Genomic DNA, 22,637 nt, shown 5'->3' on the forward strand with positions numbered 1-22,637 from the left:
GGGGATGGGGGTGTGTGAAATGGCATGAAATATTTAGTGATAAAAAGCAAGGATCTACAGCCACAATTACGCTACCCAGCAAAGCTATCTTTTAGAACTGAAGGACAGATAAAGAGCTTCCTGACAAGAAAAAGCTAAGGGGTTCATCAAGAACAAGCCAGTATTGCAAAAAAATGTTAGAGGAACTTCTTTAAAGAGAAGAAGGAAAAAAGATAAAAAATATAAATAATAAAATTGCAATAACTACATATGTATCAACAATTACTTGAAATGTAAAAGGATTAAATGTTCAAATAAAAAGATATGGTGGCCAAATGGATAAGATAACAAGACCCTTATATATGCTGCCTACATGAGACTCGCTTCTGATCTAAAGACACACAGGCTGAAAGTAAAAGGATGGAAAAAGAAGTTTCATAAAAATGGAAACAAAAAAAATCTGGGGTAGCAATACTTATACCAGACAAAATAGACTTTAAAACAAAGGCTATATAACAAGAGACTAAGAAAGACCTGGTAATCTCACTTCTTGGTATTCATCCAAAGAAACTCAAAATATTACTTTGAAGGGACGTGTTCATCCATATGTTCATTGTTATTTACAATAGTCAAGATATAGAGGCAATCTGGGTGTCCACCTATGGATGAATGGATAAAAAAGAGGTGGACATATATACAATGGAATATTACTAAGCAATAAAAAAATTTTTTAAAAAGAATAAAATCTTGCCATCTACAGCACCACGGATGGACTTAGAGGATACTGCACTGAGTGGAGTCAGACAAAGACAAAACATCATGATTTCACCTATATGTGGATTCTAAAGAACAAAATAAACAAACTCACAGATACAGAAAACATTTTGAGGTTACCTGATGGAAGAGGGGTTGCAGGGGTGAGGAAAAAAGAGGAAGGGATTAAGAAGTACAAATTGGTAGTTACAAAATAGTCATGGGGATGTAAAGTATACCCTAAGGAATATAGTCAATAATATTGTAATAACTATGTATGGTGTCAGATGGGTACTAGACTTATCGAGGTGACCACACTGTAAGTCACATAAATGTCTAATCACTATATGGTATACCTGAAACTAATATAATATTGTATGCCAAATATAATTGAAAAAAATTTAATTTAAATAAATAAGTCAACAAAAACTGTCCCTGAAAAAAAAGAGCTGATGACAAATATACTAGAGAAAGACTTTAAAAATAATTATCTTAAAAATACTTAAAGAACTAAAGGTAGACATGGATAAAGTCAAAAATAACATATGAAAAGAGCTGCAATATTAATAAAGAGACTAAAAACTTAAAAAAAAAGAAAAAGAAAAAAGAAAGAAATTCTGGAGCTAAATAGTACCATAACTAAAATGGAAAACTGACTAGTGGGATTCAAAGGTAGATTAAAGCAGGTAGAAGGAAGAATCAGTGAATGTGAAGAGAGAACAACAGAGGTTATTGAGTCTGAGAAACAGAAAGAAAAGATTATTAAAGGTGAACAGAGTCAAAGGGATACCTTGACACTAAATCCAGACAAACTCACTACAAGAAAACTACAGACCAATATCCCTTATGAACATTGATGCAATAATTCTCAACAAAATACCAGCAAATAAAATTCAGCAGTATATTAAAAGGATTATACACTATGACAAAGCAGAATTTATTACTAAAGTGCAAGGATGGTTCAACATACCAAAATCCATCAATTTAAAACACATTAACAGAATTAAGGGAAAAAAATATGATCATTTCAACTGTTACAGAAAAGTGTATGAGAAAAATTCAACACCCTTTCACAATTAAAAAACGCAACAAACATAATAGAAGGAAACTACCCCAACATAATAAAAGACATATATGAAAAAACCACAGTGAACGTCATATTTAATGATGAAAAGCTGAAAGCTTTCCCTCTAAAATTAGGAACAAGATAAAGATGTCTGCCTTTGCCACTTCTGTTCATAGTAGTATAGGAAGTTCTACCCAGAGCAATTAGGCAAAATAGAGAAATAAGATGCATCCTAATTGAAACAGAAAGAAACTACCTCTGTTTTCAGATCATACAATCTTTTATGTAGAAAACCCTAAAAATGCCACACAAAAACAAAAAATTCAGAAAAAAAGTCAGAATACAAAGTCAAAACACGAAAATCAGTTGCATTTCTATATACTAACAACAAACATTCTGAAAAGAAAATTACAAAGACAATTCTATTTACAATAGTATCAAAAAGAATAAAGTACTTAGAAAACATAACCAAAGAGGTGAAAGATTTAAACTAGAAAATGTTGCTGAAAAAAATTTAAGAAGACATAAATGGAAACATCTCTCTTTTGAAAAGATTGTTAAAGGAAAAATTAATAACAATAGATTCTGAGATATCTGACAGTAACAGGTCATACGATGGGAGAGGTGAAATGGAAATATACTGTTAAAAGACTTGCATTTTAAACACACAAAAATGTATAATATTTAAAGGAAGAGGTGATAGCTTAAAGATCATATAACTCTAGTGCAAGCACTAAATAAAAGAGGTTTAGCTAATAAGCCAACAATGAAGATTAAGTCCTAAAAAATACTCTATTAAACTAAAAAAAGACAAGGAATATGAAAACAGCTAAATAGTAACATACTCACCTCAGGTATAAAATTTAAGCGAGGTCTCCCAAAAAAATCAGTAATCAAAGTAAATACTATTTTAATACAATATTTAAAAATCTAAATTGATGTAAAAAATCCACAAAAAAATATTAAATTTTAAATATAGACAGAATTAGTATTACTGATTTTTCCTTCTGCCTCAGGCTCTAATATGGCTTCCTTTAAATATTATATATTTTTGTGTGTTTAAAATGTAAGTCTTTTAACAGTATATTTCCATTTCACCTCTCCCATCGTATGACCTGTTACTGTCAGATATCTCAGAATCTATTGTTATTAATTTTTCCTTTAACAATCTTTTCAAAAGAGAGATGTTTCCATTTATGTCTTCTTAAATTTTTTTCAGCAACATTTTCTAGTTTAAATCTTTCACCTCTTTGGTTATGTTTTCTAAGTACTTTATTCTTTTTGATACTATTGTAAATAGAATTGTCTTTGTAATTTTTTCAGAATGTTTGTTGTTAGTATATAGAAATGCAACTGATTTTCGTGTTTTGACTTTGGTACATCTTTATGGAAATATCTTTTTCTATATTTGGACATTTTGTTCATCATGGACATTAAAGGGTAGATAATATTGAGAGAAATTACTGCTCTCTCTCCCTACCACCTGCTTTCCCCCAAGCGCGCGCGCACACACACACACACACACACACGCACACATGTTCTTAGATACAGCATCTACAACTATTTCCCTTAAAATACTATGTAGAGACTGAGTAGTTGGGAATGGGGCAGTAGGCTCACACAAGCTTCTTGGGATCTTTCAGTCTCTCTGCCTCAGCTTCCACTGACTCCCAGCAACTGCTGGCAAGATTACTCCTTCTGGCCCATACAAGGAGGTCCACAGTGCCACTCAGCCTTCTCCAGAGGAACTTGTCCCATGCTCAGTGAGGGTAAGGCTGGCTAGGCTTTTATGCTAAACCTCAGAAGCCAAAAGTTCTTTGCATAGATTCTTATCAAGGCCTTCCATAGGCTTTCTCTCAGATACTAAATAACTGCTAACATTATTTGCTTTTGAGGAACAGACATACCTCCTCCTTTACAAATGTTTCTCAAAAATGCTATATTCAAATGAAAGTTTCATATAAACATGTTGACATTTCTTGAGAACAATGTGTTTGCAATTTTACAAAGTGGAGTAAACACTGTCAAAGTTCACTTTGGGTGTGGGGCGGAGATGAGCATTCCTTGCAAAAATTTTATCACAAATCCCCAAAATTCCAACATTTTGAAGGCAAGAAAAATTGGTAGGAGTGAGCAATGAAAATTACATAGGAAACAGCCAGGAAGGAAGAAAATCAGAGAGTATATATTATGTAAGTCAAATAAAGAAAGAATTTAAAAAATGAGGGCATATTCAAACGCTGAGAGGTTAAGATGGAAACTGAAAATTTACCATCATATTTTACAAGTTTGAGTTCAGTGGTAACTTAGCAAGATTTCAGTGAAATGGTGTGAAAAAAGCGTGGTTGGGGTAAGCTCCAAAGGGATTGGAAAAGCAAAAGGAAGACAGAGCAGAAATAACTCTTTGGAGAAATGCTGCCTATAAGAAAGATGCAAGTCATGAAATAGAGCAGCATATGGGGTCCTGAAAAGTTTTAAAATGTCAGGATGAATCAACTCCAAACATGAACATAACTCATTATGTATGTGTATATGTGTGCATATATGTACGTACTACCACAAATTTTATCACATGTATAGATTGTGTGACCACAATTGGGACACAGATCTGTTCCATCATCACAAAGAAATTCCCTCATGCTATTACTTTAGTCAGACCCTCCCCACTAATTCTAACCCCGGGCAACCACTGGTATGTCTTCTACCACTATAATTTTCTCATTCGAGAGTGATATGTAAATGGAATCATACAATATGTAACCTTTTGAGATTTTATTTTTCACTCAGCATAATACAATTGAGATTCATCCAAGTTGTTGTGTTTGTCAATATTTCATTCCTTTTTGTGGCTGAATAGTATTCCATTGTATGGAGGTACCATCATTTTTATCCTTTAGTGTGCTGAAAGTCATTTTGGTTCTTTCCAGTTTGGGGCTATTACAAATAAAGCTTCTTTGAACATTAGCATACAGGTTTTGTATGGACATACATTTTCATTTCTCTAGGATAAATAAATACCCAGGAGTGCAACTGCTGGGTCATATGGTTAGTGGATGTTTAACTTTAGAAGAAACTGCCAAACTGATTTTCAGAGCGGCTATACCATTTTACATTTCCAAAACACATATGAGAATCAGTTGTTTCTCAATCTTGCTGGTATTTGGTAGTCAACATATATATATTTTATTTTAGCCATTGTGATAGGTGTGTAGGGATGTCTCATTATGGCTTTGTTTTCTCTAAAGGCTAATAACGTTGACCGTATTTTCATCCATTTATTTGCCATCTGTACATCCTCTTGGGTGAAGTGTTTGTTCATGTTTTTTGCCTATTTTCTAATGGGCTTGTTTGGTAGGTGAGAGAGTTCTTTATGTAAATGGGATATAAGTCCTTTGTTGGATATGGGTTTGCAAATATTTTCTGTCAGTCTCTACCTTGTCTTTTCATCCTCTTTGTAGGGTGTTTCACAGAGCAAATGCTTTTTTTATTTGGATAAAGTCCAACTTACTTTCTCTTTTGTGGTTCATATTTCTGGTGTCATGTTTAAGAACACTTTATCTAATTCTAGGTCACAAAGATTTTTCTGTTATGACATTTTCTAAAAGTTTGAGTTTTACATTTTACATTAGATTTATGATTCGTTTTGAGTTCATTTCTGTGTAGGGTGTGAGGTATTGTATGAGGTTCTCTGCCCTCCCCATAGAAGTCCAATTTTTCCATCACCACTTACTGAAAAGACTACCTTTACTTGATTGAACTGATTGCTCACCTTTGTGAAAAACCAGGTGGGTGTATGTACAGGGGCATATTTCTGGAATCTCTATCCTGCTGTATCAGAGATTTCCATGTCTGACTCTCCTCCAACAGGACACTATCTGTATGTAAACAACAAGTCTTGAAATCACATAGTGTGATTCCTCTAACTTTATTCTTCTTTATCAATATTGTAGTAGCTATCCTAGTTCCTCTGACTTTGACTCCATATCAATTTTAGAATCAGCTTGTCTCTTTTTTTAAAGCTGATGGCACTTTTTTTTAAAATTTCTATTTTGAGATCATTATAATCACATGGGTTTGTAAGAAATAATACAGATCCTATATAGCCTTCACCCAATTGTCTCCAATAGCAAAATCTTACATAACTATACTATAATATTACAACAAAACTGACATTAATAAAATTACTGACCTTATTCATATTTCATTAGTTTTACAGGCACTTATTTCTGCATGCGTTAGTTCTATGTTCATTTTATCACATGTACAGATATAGGTAGCTATCACTACCATCAAGATATACAGCATTAAAAATACAACAGTCTCATGCTACCTTTTATAATCACAGCCACCTCTCTCTCTCCCCCTTCTTCACCATCACCAAACCACTAATTTATTTCCAATCATTTTAATCTTATCATTTTGAAAGTGATATATAAACAAAAGTATATAGTATATAACCTTATGAGACTGGTTTTACTCATTCAGCATAATTCCCCAATTATGAAATCCATCTAAATTGTTGCATGTATCAATAGGTTATTCTTTTATTGTTGAGTAAAATTCTGTGATATAGATACACCACAGTTTGCTTGACCATTTACCTCTTGAACCTCTTGATGGACATTGGGATTATCCATATGTTGGCTATTATTAATAAAGTACCTAAGAGCATTAATGTAAAGTCTTTGTATGAACATTAATTTTCATTTTCTCTGGGATAAACGCCCAAGAATACACTTTCTGGATTGCATGGTAAACATGTGTTTAGTTCTGTAAGAATTTGCTTAACTTATCGGAGCAGTTATATTATTTTACATTTTCTACAGCAATATGTATTTGTGATTCACCAGCATTTCGAGTTATTACCATTTTTTAATTTAGCCATTCTGAATTCAGTGACATTAGTTATATTTATATACACAATGTTCTGCAACCATCAGCACTATCTATTTCCAAACTTTTATTACCCCAAACAGAAACTCTGTACCCACTAAGTAATAACTCTCCATTCTTCCCTTCTCCCAGTCCCTGGTAACTTTAATCTACTTTCTGTCTCTATAATTTGCCTATTCTAGATACTTCATGTAAATAATATTTATTCTTCTGTGTCTAGCAAGTTTCACTTAGCATAGTATTTTCAATGTTCATTAATATTGTAACATCCATGTTATAGCAGACTTTAATCATTTTTATGGTTGAATAATGTTCCATTGTATGTATATACCACATTTTATTTGTTCATCTGTTGTTTACAACTTTGGGCTATTATAAATAATGCTGCAATAAACAATAAGTATCTGTCTGAGTCCCTGTTTTCAATTTTTTAGGGGAATATACTTAGGAGTAAAAATGCTAGTTCATGTGATAATTCTATGTTAAGCTTTCTAAGGACAAAAACTGTTTTCCAGAGTGACTACACCATTTTACACTTCCACTGGCAATTTACAAAGGTTTATAATTTTTCCACACCCTTACAATCACTTATTTTCTAAATTTTTTTTATTATAGCCATACTAGCATATGCAAAGGGATATCTCATATCTCATTGTGGTTTTGATTTGTATTTTCCTAATGATGTTGAGCATTTTTTCATGTGCTTACTGGCCACCTATGTAACTTCTCTGGAAAATGTTTTCAAGTCCATTGTCCATTTTTTAACTGAGTTGTCTTTCTATTGCTGAATTGTAGGGGTTCTTTGGAAATTCTAGACATTAAACCCTTATCGGATATATGATTTGCAAATATTTTTCTCCCATTCTGTAAATTTGTCTTTTAACTTTCTTGATCACGTTCTTTGATGCACAAAGGTTTTTAACTTTGAAAAAGTCCAGTTAACCTATTTTTTTCTTTTGCTGCCCATGATTTAAGTGCCATATTTAAGAATCCATTGACAAATCCAAGATCATTAAGATTTACCCTGGTATTTTCTTCTAAGAATTTTATGGTTTCAGCTCTTATATTTATGTCATTGATCCATTTTGAGTTCATTTTTATATATGGTGTAAGGCAGCAGTCATTGAATTGCCTTGCATCTTTGTCAAATCAGTTGGTATGAAGAAAATGAAAGACAACCCACATAATAGGAATTTTTGCAAAACACTTATAAAATGAAGATGTCCTCTTTAACTAATGGATTATTTAGAAGTAGATTTGTTTAGTTTCCAAGTGTTTGGAGATGTTCTTGTTAATGCTATTACTAATTCCTAGTGTGATTCTAGTCTGAGAACTCATTCTAATTACAGTATTTTAAAATTGGTTGCAATTTATGACCCAGGATATGGTCTGTGTTGATGTATGTTCTATAGAAACTTGAAAAGACTGTGCCTTCTGCTGTTTTTGGTTTGAGTGTTTTATAAATGTCACATCCTGTTGGTTGATGGCGTTGTTCAACTGTTCTGCAGGTTTAATGGTTTTATCTTTAGTGATTGTACTAATTTCTAAGAGGAGGGTATTGTAGTCCTTAACTATAGTTATGGGTTTGTCTATTTCTTCTTTCAGCTTTGTCAGTTTCCACTTCATGTATTTTGCAGCTCTGTTCTTGGGTCCATATACATTTAGAATTATTATGTACTCTTGATGAATTAACAGTTTTTATTATGTAATATCCCTCTTTGTCTCTGGTGATTTTCTTTGCTCTGAAATCATTTCATCTAATATTATTTTTTTCCCATCTTTAAACCCCCCGCCCCCACTTCCACCCCTGACCTACGGAGTTTGCCGACTCCCCTTAAGAACTAGATTTTTGAAGGCGGGGCGTTTCCTCCCACACGCTTGCGGCGGGTATTGGGACCTGCTGCACCCGGGGCCTGCTGCACCCGGGGCCTGGCGCATCTGGGGTTTGGTCTGTGGCTCCACTTGGGGTGCGAACGCAGGACCTTCTGCGCGTAAAGCAGACGTGCTAACCACTACACTATGGAGCCACCCACTCACTTTGTCTAATATTAATACAGCCACCCCAGGATTGATTAGAATTTGCATATTTTTCCATTCATTTTTAATCTACCAATATCATTACATTTGAGATGAATTTCTTGTAGAAAGTATATAGTGTCACATTTTTAAAATCTATTCTGTCAGTCTGTCTTTTAATTGGTATATTTAGATAATTTACATTTCATATATTTACTAATGTTAGGATTAAGTCTGTCATTTTTATATTAGTTTTATGCTTGTTTCCTCTAATCTTGTTCCTCTGTTTCTTCTTTCTGGCTTTCCTGTTGGTTATTTGAACTTTTTTTTAATCTATAGTGTTTTTTAGTATATCTCTTTGTGTAATTTTTTGATGTGGTTACCCTAGAGATTACAGTGTGGTCATGCATTACATGATGGCATTTTGGTCAATGATAAACTGTGTGTATATTCAATTTTGATCACATATGATTAAATGGATTATAAGCAAAAAGTCTGTTTGTAATGCAGAAGATAAGGCTGGACCTGACTAAGAGGTAGAATTTACTGCCTGCTCTGGGTGATTTTATTTTTGTTCTGGGTGACTTAAATAGACAAGGAGGCTCGGCATGCTGTCCATATGCCCTGCACCTGAGGCTGGGGCACAGAGTTGGCTAGGGAGCGAGGGGAGAGGGTTAGAAAGAAGGGGAGCCTGGAAGCCCATTGCCCTCCACTCACACCTGCCTCTGCACACATGATACACACTCATTCATGTGTACTAACTCACTCACCTTAACCTAGTTTCTATTTATCTCTCTTTCTACCCAGTCCTGTTCCTTCCCTCTCCCTCTCTATCCTCTCCCTCTCCCTTTTATTATTTTTCATCTCTCTCTGGATCTCTTTTGATTTGTGTTCTCCCTTTCTCGCTCCTTCTCTTCCTTATCTCCCTTCTTCCTTCCCTCCTTCTGACATTTAGTCTCTGATAGCATCTACCTCCAAAGTCCTTCCCTTGTCCCTCCAATGTGTGACCATGTATATGCATGCGCGCGCGCACACACACACACACACACACACACACACACACAATCTTTTATATATTTTACTGCACCTTTTCTATTTTTAGATGTGTTTAGATACACAAATACTTACCATTGTGTTACAATTACCTACAGTATTCAGTACAGTAATGCTGTACAGGTTTGTACCTTAGAAACACTATGCTATACTAGATAGCCTAGTGTGTAGTAGGCTATACCATTTGAGTTTGCATAAACGCACTCGGTGATGTTTGCACAATGATGAAATCACCTAATGATGCACTTCTCAGAATGTATCCACGTCAGCAGATGATGTATGACCATATACATACCTAACTTACCACATTCTACTAGTGTCAAAATTCAAACATTCAAGTAGATTGTAGAAATGTAAGCACTTTTTAGGTTCCTTCACCATGTCCCCTTTATGATATAGTTGTCTTAAATATATCAAAATATATTGAGACACACATCAGACAATGTTATATTTTTCTGCTTTTAAACAAAATTTTTAAGTTCTAAAGAATTTTCTATTTTATTTATTTATGCATTACCCTCTCCATTGCTCCTTCTTTATTATTGTGTCCCAAGTTGACTTTTTCACCCATTTTGAGAAACGAATGACATATAACATTATATTAGTTCTAGATATACAATATAATGATTTGATATATCTATACAAGTTGACTTTTTAAATCATTTCTTCTGTCTATAGAACTTTTATTTCCATTTGGCTATTCTTTATTCTATTTCTTTGCTAATACTTTCTATGTTTTCATTTGTTTAATAAGTATTCATAACACTTTGTTGGAGACATTTTATGATAGCTACTTAAAATTCTTAGATAATTCCAATATCTATTTCTCTTGGTGTTAACACCTATTAATTATCTGGATGGTGTTACAGACCAATGTTCAGTTATCAGATCTTATATTGTATTGCTTCTATCTGGTCTCATGTATCAGTTATACAAAAGTCTGCCCAGGATTTTATATACAGGTTTAAAAATTCCCTTTTTCTAGCATGGCAGTTCCTCATAAAATTAAACGTAGAATTACCATATGATCCAGCAATTCCACTTCTGGGTATATACACAAAAGACTGAAAGCATGATGTCAAAAAGATATTTGTGCACTCAAGTTCATAGCAGCATTATTCAAAATAGTAAAGAGGTGGAAACAATCAAAATATCAGTTGGTAGATGAATAGATAAGCAAAATGTAGTACATATATACAATGGAATATTATTCAGCCTGAAAAAGGATAGAAATCTTGTCACATGCTACAACATAGATGAAACTTCAGGACATTATGCTAAGTGAAATAAGACAGGCACAAAAAGACAAATACTATATTATCCTACTAATATGAGGTATCTAAAGAAGCCAAATTCATAGAAACAGAAAGTAGAATGATGGTTACCAGGGGCTAAAGGAGGGAGCAAAAAGTAGTTATGGTTTAATGGTTCTAGAGTTTCAGATTCCCAAGATGAAAAGTTCTAGAGATCTTTTTCACAACAATGTGAATATAGTTAATACTTCTGAATTATACACTTAGAAATGGTGAAGATGAGAAATTTTATATTATATGTGTTTTAACACAATAAAAAAAGAAAAAAGGAAGGAAATTCTGACACATGCTACAATATAGATGATCACTGACATTATGCTAAGTAAACCAAGCCAGACACAAAAGGACAAATACTGTGTGATTCCATTTGTATGAGAAAACTAGAGTAGTCCAATTCATAGAGAGAAAATAGAATGGTGGTTGCAAGGGCCTGACAGGAGGGGGAATCAACAAATTTTTACCTAATGGCTACAGAGTTTCAGTTTGAGAAGATGAAAAAGTTCTAGACATGGATGGTAGTGATAGTAGCAAAATAAAGTGAATATGCTTAATGCCACTGAGCTATGATCTAAATATGGATAAAATGGTAAACTTTATGTTAAGTGTATTTTACCACAATAAAAAAAAAATCACTTTATCTAGATAACTACTCTCAAATAATCTTTCCTCATCTCCAATTGGTGGAGCAAGAAGAGGGGTACTCCTCTTATTTAAGGGCAAGAATAGAAGACAGGAATCTACCCATAGCTTCTAGGGCTAGAGGTTTAGGCATTGAGAGGGTGGACAGTGAATTTTTTTGTGGTGTTTACCTGAGTGGAGCTAAGATAGTCAACATGTTTATATCCTGCTAGGCTACCACTTTCCCAGTTTTTTTAATAGAAAGAGTAGACTTTTGTGGTATATATATAGAGAGATAGATAGATATGTATATATATATATTTTTTTTTTTTTTTGCCTGCAGCTATAGGTGTTTCTGGGTTTCAGGTGTCTCCAGAACTCACATCAGAATATATGAGGACAAAACAAAACAACACAATAATAAAAACAACAGGGAACTCACTACTTAATGGTAGTTCCTTGAGTCTTAATAAGCCCTTAGCTGGTGCACCTTCTTTTCCCCTACTTTTCAGAGCCCTGTGTCAGTTGCTTTGTGAATTTTACCTAGTTTTTATTTTTTGTTTCTCTGGGATTTTTTTTCTTAGAAAGAATAGGATGAAATGTGCTTACTACATTTCATCGGGTAGCTACACTTGCTACTTTTATATGCCCCGGGTCCCCTATATCGCTTTATAGTTAACCACATCCTACCACTTAGTAATTCTTGATATTATATTTTTCCTGTTCAAATTATTGGTGTGGTATTCATGTCCTGACCAATATGCAATTTTTGGTAATGATGCAGCTGAGGATATGACCATCAAGGTGGATGGTGAAATATGCAGAGGAGATGAACACTGGAAATGAAGATGTCATCAAATACAGAAAAGGAGGTGTTGGAAGGATCATCTACATCACACTTGAAGTCACAGAAGTGAGAAAAGAAAGACCATATGCCAGGAGCTCACTGGCTCAGCATCTTTACCACATTATGCCATGATCACCATGCAATTCCACAAATAAACCCAGGAGTTCTGACAGAACATCCCGTTTCAATTCTGATCCAAATATTCTACATGGTATAGTTCTCAGTGCTGGGTAGTGTCAAGAACCCCAGTTGGGGGTCAGGAAATATAATTCAAACTCTGGTTTCAACATGTATATGCTAGCCTGCAACCTCAGCAATACATTTCCTGTCACTGAATCCAGGTTCAAACCACATTTCCTCAGGTGTGAATTAGAATGTTTGTTTCTTTTCTGTCTGCCTCAGAGAATGGATGTGAAGGGATTTTGTACACACCACATTCACTAATATACTCATGCTAGAGATGAAGTCTTTCTACTTCTAGCTGCTCAGGCACATAGATTCTACAGCAAAGCATATCTTTTTGTCCTCACCCCTGTTCTGATCCAATCTTCCTTAGCTGTTCCCTTGGACAATGCTACAGTCTACTACCCATCTCTCTGAGAAGTCTCCCTCATAGACTGCCAGGTAAGTCTTTCTGAAACACGTCTTGTAAAACAGTAAGGTAATCTGTTAAAACCACAATGGCAGCCAATTACACATTTAGTAATTTCCATGATCCAATCTCAGTGAGCCTTGCAGCCAATCCTCCTCCTCACATTTTCCTCTCCTGTCCCCAGAGCATGTCAATTTGGCATTCATACAGGTTAGCTCACTGGTCTACAAACTTGCTAATTCTTATTTAGGTGCCTTTGAATAAGCTGTTGCCTCTGCCTGAAATACCCTCTTTCCCCATATCTGCTGGTTAAAATAATATTTTTCCTGCAAGACTCAACCCAAACACAATTCTAAGTACAGAGATTTTTTTCACACTATAGGAGGAAGTTTTTCCTCCATTGAGGGTCCACGGCATTTGACTTTTTCTTCTCTGGGAGGCACTCCCCACAAATGGTCTCATACTGTGGGTATCTATAAACATGCCATGTCTCCTTCACTAGCTGAGAACATCTCTCAGACAGGACTTATCTTAGTTGCCTCTCTGCAGCACTCAGAAGGAGGCCTGGAATATAGTAGTTATCCAGGAATGTTAGGCAAACAGATTGCTAGGTAGTGCATGCAGTTAAATTTTAAGCATGATTTGCAGAGGGGACAAATTTGAATTATGTGTGTGATTTATGAGCTTATGATTAAGAATGCAGTTGTAAGATTTGTAAGGAAGAAGTGGTCCATGCGTGTGTGCTATGTGCATAAGTGGCATATGAACACAGGAGAAATTCCCCAAGGTTTGCCCTCTCTACAGCTTGGCCAGGCTGGTCGTCTTACATGGCATTGGCCTTACCTCTTGCCCACCCCGACCCTGCTTCCTACCTTAAGTATATGTTGGACTGCAGCCCAAAGGCCCCATTTTCAACAGCTTTCTCAAAGGACATCATGGTATTCTCAGGCCCCAGCTGTGGAGAAAAGGACATTAGGCTCTGTCTCTCAGAGTTTCTCCTCTCAACATCCTTTCTATGGTAGTGTGGGAGCCCAGTAACGAAAGCGTTTTAGGAAGCAGATTCTGGCTTCCTGGGCTCTATTTTTAAAGAGCCTGCCTATATATTCCTCTACCCAATTTGATTCTGGGACTCTGCTCAGGTGAGACAATGTCACTGGGCGCAGTAGAGAAATGGACCTGGTGGTATTAGGTGACCTGGGCTCAAGTCTAACCTCTACAATTAACTCTTTATTCTTGTTATCTAAAGCTAGAGCCTTTTCACCTCCAAGTGTTCCTATGGTTCTGAGGTTCCCTTCTTTCATCTACACATCCCATGCATACCTGTACTCACCCATATCCATTATGCTCTAACCTACCATGGGTGCTCCTCTATGTCCGAAGATATGTGGCTTGGGTCCCAATTTATCCTTCTCCTGAATGCAGGGAGAATAAAAACCCAATGGCAGCACATACAGACATAAAAGGATGAGAAAAAAGGGCAATCCAATAGCCACTTGTACAGCTGAAAAAGTCAGAAGGAGTGGGGAGTGAATAAAAAGGTAAAGAGGAATGGAGACCCATCCCAAGCAACTATCACAAAGTAGCAGTCAGTAAATACCCAGTGCTTGGGTTTCATCAACTGTCTGGACTGACTGATATACTCTCTATTTCTGTCACGTCCCCACTTACTTTCAGTGATTTGAAAGCACAGGACTATGCAAATATGAGCATTATTATTAACTCAGTATTATTAGAACTGCAAATTTACAATGGAATGAATTGTACAGGTAGTAAGGAGGAAAGGAAGGAGAGGGGATCTTAAGGAATATATGGAATATATTTTCAGCAGATAGATTGGCTGGTTCTGAGAAAGCCCTGAAGCTTGTTATAAAGATCAGCCTGAAATGCCCCTATACATAAGGCAGTATAGTAGAGTAGAAGGGGCATTAGTTGACAGAAATCTAAGTTCAGATGCAGACATGACCTCTGTCTAATTCTGTGACTAAGGTCATGTTGCCTAACCTCTCTGGGTCTTTATTTCTTTCATTTTGAAAAATGGGGCTATCTTGATGCTAACATTTACCTCACAGAGTTAATATGACAGTGTTGACTCATAATAGATACTAAATATTAGGTATTTGCTTCTCTCTCTCTCTCATACACACACGCAAACATTGAGCCCATCTACAATACCTGTTATTGCTGGCCTTTCCCCCCAAAATTACTAGTATAGACCTCAGAGAATTTTACAAATTTGTACATTTTTAAGTTACCACCTATGCTTCAATCACTTTCAAATATAGATTCCCAGCTCTAACCTCTTAACTTTGTGAGTATATTAAATCTCTTGATTCTTTCTCTCTCGAACCATGTCATCTTGTATCTTCTTATTCTAACTAAAATTTCAGAAATGAAAAAGAAAAGAGTTCATTATTGTCCACTTTAAACTCTAGCCCCAAGACATTTTCTCCAATTCTCCATCTACATTACACACACATGTACAAACACACAGTGGCAACACTCTCAGTCCAGTCATTGTCTCCATCCTCACACAAGTCAGGAAGCGAACTTCCTGTTTAAGCAACAGTAAAAAGAGACGTAGAAAGAAGATCCTGGTTTCTCAGTAAGGGTGCTGAGAGATAACCCGAAACAATTTAATGTGCAGCTCTGATTCTCTTTTCTTTTCCTGATATTATGACAAAGAATGGAGGAGAAACCAGTGGCAGAGGTGGGCATTTCTGCTCTAAGTGCCCAGGTGTGAAAGGGACTCTCAGGGCTCTGCTTTGAGTACTAGGATGTAACCAGAGATATCTGGACCTAGTATAAGCTCATTAGTTGAAACTAGCAGCATTTGAAATCAAACTAAAAGAATTGTGACTAGGAGAAGCAGTCAAAATAGCACAGATGATATAAGTTTCACTCATCCCTTCTTGTGACCACATCCAAGTTGAGATGGAAACATGGAGCAAACCGCAAGCAGAGTCACCTGGGGGTCTAGATGAACAGAATCACTACAGCTAGAATTGGTTGAAGGTAGAAGAAGGTGAAGACGCAGGCTGCCCAATCCCCAGCAGCTGATAAGACAGAGGCTACAGGAGCCACAGCAGGCAGCTGCAGACGCCTCTTAAAGGGGCTATGTCCGCTGGACTTTTGCGGTTACAAACCTGCTCACCCCTTGTGACAGCACTGAGTTGGTTGCTTATGCATCACCAGGGACTTACAGGGGGACACTGAGTTGTAGGAGCGAGGGCCTGAGGCAAGGCTTTCTCCCAGGCAGAAGTGCTGGCAGTATCCATTGCTCCATTGTTGAGCTCTCCCCACTGCGAGTGTGCCAGTGTGCCGACACAGCACTGCCATAGCTGAGACGTCATCAAACTGGATAAGAGAGATCACTCCGCCCAGAGGATTCCCTGAAACTCCGCCTCCCCCAATTCGAAGCCCCACCCAATTCACATTCAGTTGTGTCCTCAGTGAGTCCTGTGCCACTTGTTGAGCAGCGCCAAGACCCACACTGTTGGAAGCTGACCTCAGTTTCTGGCGTGGCTTCTTGAGGCAACTATAAGCACAGCATCTGTGGATTGCTTGCTGAATCTTAACAGGTAGCCCCCAGAGGGGCACAGACTGAAGCTAAACTGGGCCTACAGCTGAACCCCTCTCAGAACTGTGCCTCAGGACACCTACTATACAAAGCCATGTTAATAAGACTGGGAAACATAGGAGCTTTGCTTAGTACATAGAAACAGGCATAGAAAAGCAGCCAAAATGGGAAGACAAAGAAATAGAAACCATATGAAAGTATACAACAGAGATAAAGGAAAAATGTTGTCAAGCAATCTCACAGATGCAGAGTTCAAAACACTGGCTATAAGGATGCTCAATGTAATTAAGGGGAGTATAGATGAAGTCAGTGAGAACTTGAACAAAGAGATAAAAGACATAAAAATAGAAATGGAAATTATAAAAGAGAACCAGTCAGAAATGAAGAACACATTATCTGAGATAAAGAGTATATTAGAGGAAATCAATAGAGTGGAAGAAGAAGAGGATCGAAACACTGATATAGAAGATGAGCAAAGCAAGGACACCCAACCAGAATGACAAGAAAAAAGTAACCAAGAATCTAATAATAATTTAGGAGCCTATGAGACAAAATTAAGGATAACAACATCCATGTAATAGGAATACCTGAAGAAGAAGAACAAGAAGTTGAATACATATTTGAAGAAATAATGATGGAAAACTTCCCTAAGCTGGTGAAAAAAAGACATACAACCAGGAAGCTCAGAGCATCGCCCCCCCCAAATGAACCCAAAGAGGCCCACACCAAGACACATCATAATTAAAATGCCAGCAGTTAAATACATAGAGAGAATCATAAAAGCAGCAAGAGAAAAGAAATTAGTTACCTACAAGGGAAATCCCATAAGATTTCTCAAAGGAAACCATGCAGGACAGATGGGCTTGGCACAAAATATTCAAAGTGTTGAAAATCCAAAATCTACAACCAAGAATACTTTAACCAGCAAAGCAATCATTTAGAGTAGAAGGACAGATAAAGGGCTTCCCAGACAAAAATAAGGTAAAAGACTTTATCAACGCCAAGCCAGTATTTCAGGAAATGCAAGTTAAAGTCAGAGCTGAAAGGATAATGCAAGGTTCCACCCACATGACGTACCTTCTTGTTCCAAGTGGATTAAGTAGAAGGCCACGGGCCAGGAAACAATAACCATCACAGTTATACTGCTCAGGTGCATGTAGGGAGCAAAGACCTGGGAGAAAGCCAAAAGTCAGGTTGACCACACTGGACAAAGTGTTAGACCTACAGGATGATGCTTACCTTCAGTGAGAGCCCAACTGTCAGCCACTTGTCTTTCCAGTAAATGCATAAAATCAACAGAAAAAACGTGCACATCAGAATCACTAGCAGTGTCAGGATCTGAGAAAACAGAAAAAAAACCTCCTGACTTCTAGGCACTAGGCTTGGATCAAAACTGTCCTTGTGTCCCCACAATGTAAGGGACCTCATTTCTCATCTTTTTAATCTGACAACTCTTCAAAATACCCAATATTTGATGGGCCCAGTCATTTACCTTCCTTGTTCCCGAGTCTCTTTGTATAGCATGGTTGAAAAAATTACATAGCTACATCGTCTGATGCTTTTACTAGTTATATCCAGCCTCAGCTGGGCCCACAACATTGCCTGTCATCTCTCTCAGTTTAAACGATAATCATTACAGATATTCATTACTTTTTTATTCAACTCAATACAATCGTGAGTAAAAGGCAATTTTGTAATTGCCTTTTTGATGTATATTTTCCCCAAAAGCCTATAAATTTCATGAGATCAAGGACAATCCTCATTGTTGTGCAGAATGTCTGACACAGAGTAAGCAGTCAGTAAATAGTTGTTGAACAGATGAAAAAGTATCTGCCTTCCAGAACACTATATACTTCATAAAGAACACTGAGACCAAGCATACATAACTTTAACGTCTTCCCCTTGAAATGTATAGTCTATACATTCTATATCTGTGCTGCCTTCTAGAGAGTGCTTAGTTCCTTCCTTTCCATAATCTCTATATTTATTAACGTAACTGAATCCATAATTTAAAACTTTTCACAAAATAACTCCAAGCCTTATTGGCATAAGTGGTTAATTTTACTAAGCATTTCAGGAAGAAATATTTCCAATCTTTAACAAACTCTTTCAGAAAATAGAGAGGTAACAATAATTTCTATTATGAAGCAAATAAAACATTGATATCAAGAGTCAACAAGGGCAGTGGTCCCCAAACCCTGGACCGTCGACTGGTACCAGTCGGGGCCACACAGCAGAAGGTGAGTGGCGTGCAAGAAAGCAAAGCTTCATCTGTATTTGCAGCCACTCCCCAATGCTAGCATCACCTTCTCAGCTACATTTCAAATCATCAGGTATTAGATTCTCATAGGAGCACTGGTTCCTGGTGCCAAAAATGTTGGGGACTGCTAACAAGGACATTAAAAGAAAAGTACAATCATGTGCCATAATAACAATGTTTCAGTCAACAACAAATTGCACATAGAACTGTGGTCCCATAGGATCATAATAAACCGGAAAAATCTCTTTCACATAATGATGTCTTAGACATCATAATGGCATAGCGCAATGTATTAGTCAAGGGTTTGTGATCATGCTGGTGTAAAAAACCCACTGCACCACCACTTGTATAAAAGTACAGTAACATTTTCATGTTAAGATACATGAAATCTAACCTCTGCTTCATAATTGCCTACAATATTCAGTACAGTAACATGTTGTACAAGTTTGTAGCCTAAGAGCAATACGCTAAACCGCATAGCTATATGGATATACCACTGTAGTAGATAATAAGCTTTACCATTTAGGGTTAAGTAAGTATACCCTATGGTGTTCAAAGACAAAGTCGCCAAAGGATGCATTTCTAAAATGTACCCCTATCCTTAAGTGGCACATGACTGTAGAGGCCAATCTCTCCTACGTACATAAATGCAAAAATCTTAAATGACCTATTAGGAAACCAAATTATGGCAACAAAAATGTCTGTCAAATCAGACTCAAGAGTCTCATGTGATTCTGTGATCTTATCCAACACCAACCTTAACTAACGATTTAAAGAATACAGGCAATTATAAGGTAAAAATAAAACATTCCTTTGGAGAAATCTCATCCTGTCAAATGCAGATACTCATCAAAAGTTCTTTTCTCTCTTATACTAGAATACATGCTGGCCTTAGACTTAAAATGTGAAATGTGTTTTGAGCAAAGTATGCGGAAACACTGCTTCACAGGAGCCTTTGCAGTTATAGAACATCCTTATCTTATATCCCATTAATTATACACTCCAGCCAGCCATGTCTCCCACCCTACAAATCTATAAATTCCAGGTTTATTTACAATAAGCAACCCAGATACACCAGGTTATATTCTGCTAGAAAGTTTCATAGATAAAGACTCTCATTATCTTTGCCTGAGAAATATCTTTAGCGTGCTTTCCAGGAGGTTGGGTTATTAGCGTATGTACAGGGAGTTTTGATTGAGGTCATTCATTCTTTTCTGAGCATCCCTAGGTAGAAGAGGATGGGTTATAGGCCTGGTGCTAACCCTTTCTTTCCAGATTTATTCTGAGTACATGAGAACTAAAATTCTAAGCCCTGTAGAATCTCCCCAGTAGAAGCAGTTTTTCCTCCCAGCTCTGGTAAGCCTAGTCCTTCATAGTTTGAAGGACCAACCAAGAAAGTTACCCAGGGGAAGCCAACTCTTCTCACACTCCACTTCTATCTCTTCTCACTGCATACAGACTCAGAATTGGAATTAGATCCCAGAATGCCTCGAGACATGAAGGCTTCGTTAATTTATATTGATATAAACCCTATAGAATATGTGTGAAAACAAATAGTTAGGATACTAAACAAGGAGAACATAATTTTAAATCAGGCTAAATTTATTGATATGAGTACAGCTACTAAAACTTATGAATTTAATATAGTAGAATCCAGGTATTGTGCATCTCAAAATGGTTCTAATTGTTTGTTTGGTTATCTGAAAGCTTGGCTCAGTACTGGCCTATGCTCGATGAAATGGGAATCCAGAAATTTCTTGGTATTATATAGAAAAAAATTATCCAAACATTTATTGAGAAATGTTTGCTAGAATGCTATGACCTATAATAAGCTAACCCACTCCCTATCATGTTCTATGGGAGGTCTCAGAAGACACTGAAAAATACAGTGGTGAGGAAAGTGTCAGCATCCATGAAAAGCACTGTGGTGGCTATCCTCTATGCTTGAATAAAGGTGAGAGATGCTGCCACTGAAAATGGCTTCCTGATTTCAAAGGCAATGATGAGAAGGCCAAGTAGTACCACTAAGTGCCAGAGGCAAGGTAAGAATGGTTGTTGTAATAGGCACCAGCCTGGAATGTAATAAATTTGTAAACCCATGCAAATTTTTGTAGTGGCTAACTGATCTTGGTGTCCCAACTCCAAAACAGAGAGTGATCTCATTAAGGCCTTCTTGTTCACTTTTCAATCTCTATTCTTTCCTGCAAGATCTTATGACTTCTGTTTCCATTCATTCTAATAACTTAAAATTATATTTCCAGTTCATGTCTCATTTGAGTAAGAGGAAATTTAAGTGGACCACTCAGAGACTCTGACATGTTCCGGAATTCAGGAAACATGAAGAAATGCGTCATACGCATACCTGAAGAAGTCTATAAAAGAGCAAGAAGCTGTGGGGTGAAGCTGTTCAAGCCCAGGGCAGAACAAAATGAGGGAGGCTATGCTGGAAATGAACTGCATATTCACAGGTATTGGGACAAAGATGCTTGCTTTCTGGTGACCAGATGCAGATACTTTGAGAGAAGCCTTGCTGGTGTCATTTTAAAAAGCGCTGAACTAAGGGAGGGTCAAAAGGACCTCACCAGAGAAATTTCAGGGATATAAAAAGACAAGCATTGACTCTACCAACAGAGTTGCCGTGAAGGTTCTCAGCAGAAGGGTTTCTGAAAATACACACATAAAAAGCCTGTGGGATAAAGAGCTAACAACCGTGCATTTACCTGGTCCTGATGGAATCAACCCCAGATGACCCTCTTGCCTTTCCTTGTGGGACTGTGTTCTTTTATCCTATCGCCTCTGCCCCTGAGTACTCCTTTGGTGAAAGAGAGGTAAAAGACCATCAGGCTCTTTCCACCAGGGCAGGCTTCCAGGCCAAGGTCAGGCCCAAACAGCAAAGGGGAAAAGTCTTACAGAGTTGGAATTGGGGTTATTACAATGAACTAAAATTTTTAATGACTGAAAAGAGAATGTTCTTGTGACTATAAAATATAGGACTGGAAACTAATGGAGCATGCCTATTTTATAGAGATGGGAAGAACTGAATCACAGAGTAAGATTAACAAGGAGCAGTTAAAAAAATAAAATTTGGGTTCCACTCCTTCAGTAAATCACTTACATCTGATAGAAATGTAATGATTTCAGTAAAATGATATAAGTACATCTCTTCTTTCCAAAGGGAATAATGAAAGAAATGTGATTCTGTACTTAACACTTGAATGTCAAAAAGGCATGACATTCAGTACTGGTCTAAGGTCTCCTATGAAGATTCAGATGTCCTACCTTATGGTAGCAGTGCAGATATAGTTCATTCCCTCCCCAAATTAACAAAAATCCAAGGACCTGAAAAACCAAAGAAAAAGGAGGTTATTTTGAAATCACCAACTGGCAGCCCATAGCAGTGTTCTGAAGACAAAATGCCTTTCACTACATTCTCTGCACTTTTCCGCCTCTGGGAGTTTGCCATGCTGTTCCTCTGCCTGAAAAGCTCTCCTTCCCCATGGCACTGACCCTTCAGAGCCAGTTCAAATGCCACCTCCTATTTGTAACTTTCACCAGCACCCTCAGGAACAATTAATTATTATCTTTGGGATTTCATAACAAGCACTACACTGATATCCTTCCTGAGTTCCTACCAATATCTTTTCCCTGTGATGGACCTTATTCTCAGTAT

The 22,637-nt window shown here is 36.8% G+C and overlaps 1 protein-coding gene across 1 annotated transcript in view; it reads right to left on the minus strand.

Annotated features, from left to right (window-relative positions):
* The window catches only part of GDPD4 (glycerophosphodiester phosphodiesterase domain containing 4), a 101,539-nt gene that overhangs the window by 53,187 nt on the left and 25,715 nt on the right, over positions 1-22,637 (minus strand). Inside the window, exons 4-9 of the mRNA XM_015600276.1 lie at positions 22,247-22,306; positions 17,947-18,045; positions 17,785-17,878; positions 15,428-15,505; positions 14,486-14,631; positions 14,003-14,085 (exon numbers count right to left, since the gene is read on the minus strand). Of these exons, the coding sequence (XP_015455762.1) occupies positions 14,003-14,085; positions 14,486-14,631; positions 15,428-15,505; positions 17,785-17,878; positions 17,947-18,045; positions 22,247-22,306 (560 nt within the window). The remainder of the gene's footprint in view (positions 1-14,002; positions 14,086-14,485; positions 14,632-15,427; positions 15,506-17,784; positions 17,879-17,946; positions 18,046-22,246; positions 22,307-22,637) is intronic.

The sequence above is a fragment of the Pteropus alecto genome, unplaced genomic scaffold (assembly GCF_000325575.1).
Source record: "Pteropus alecto unplaced genomic scaffold, ASM32557v1 scaffold7, whole genome shotgun sequence".
NCBI lineage: Eukaryota > Metazoa > Chordata > Mammalia > Chiroptera > Pteropodidae > Pteropus > Pteropus alecto.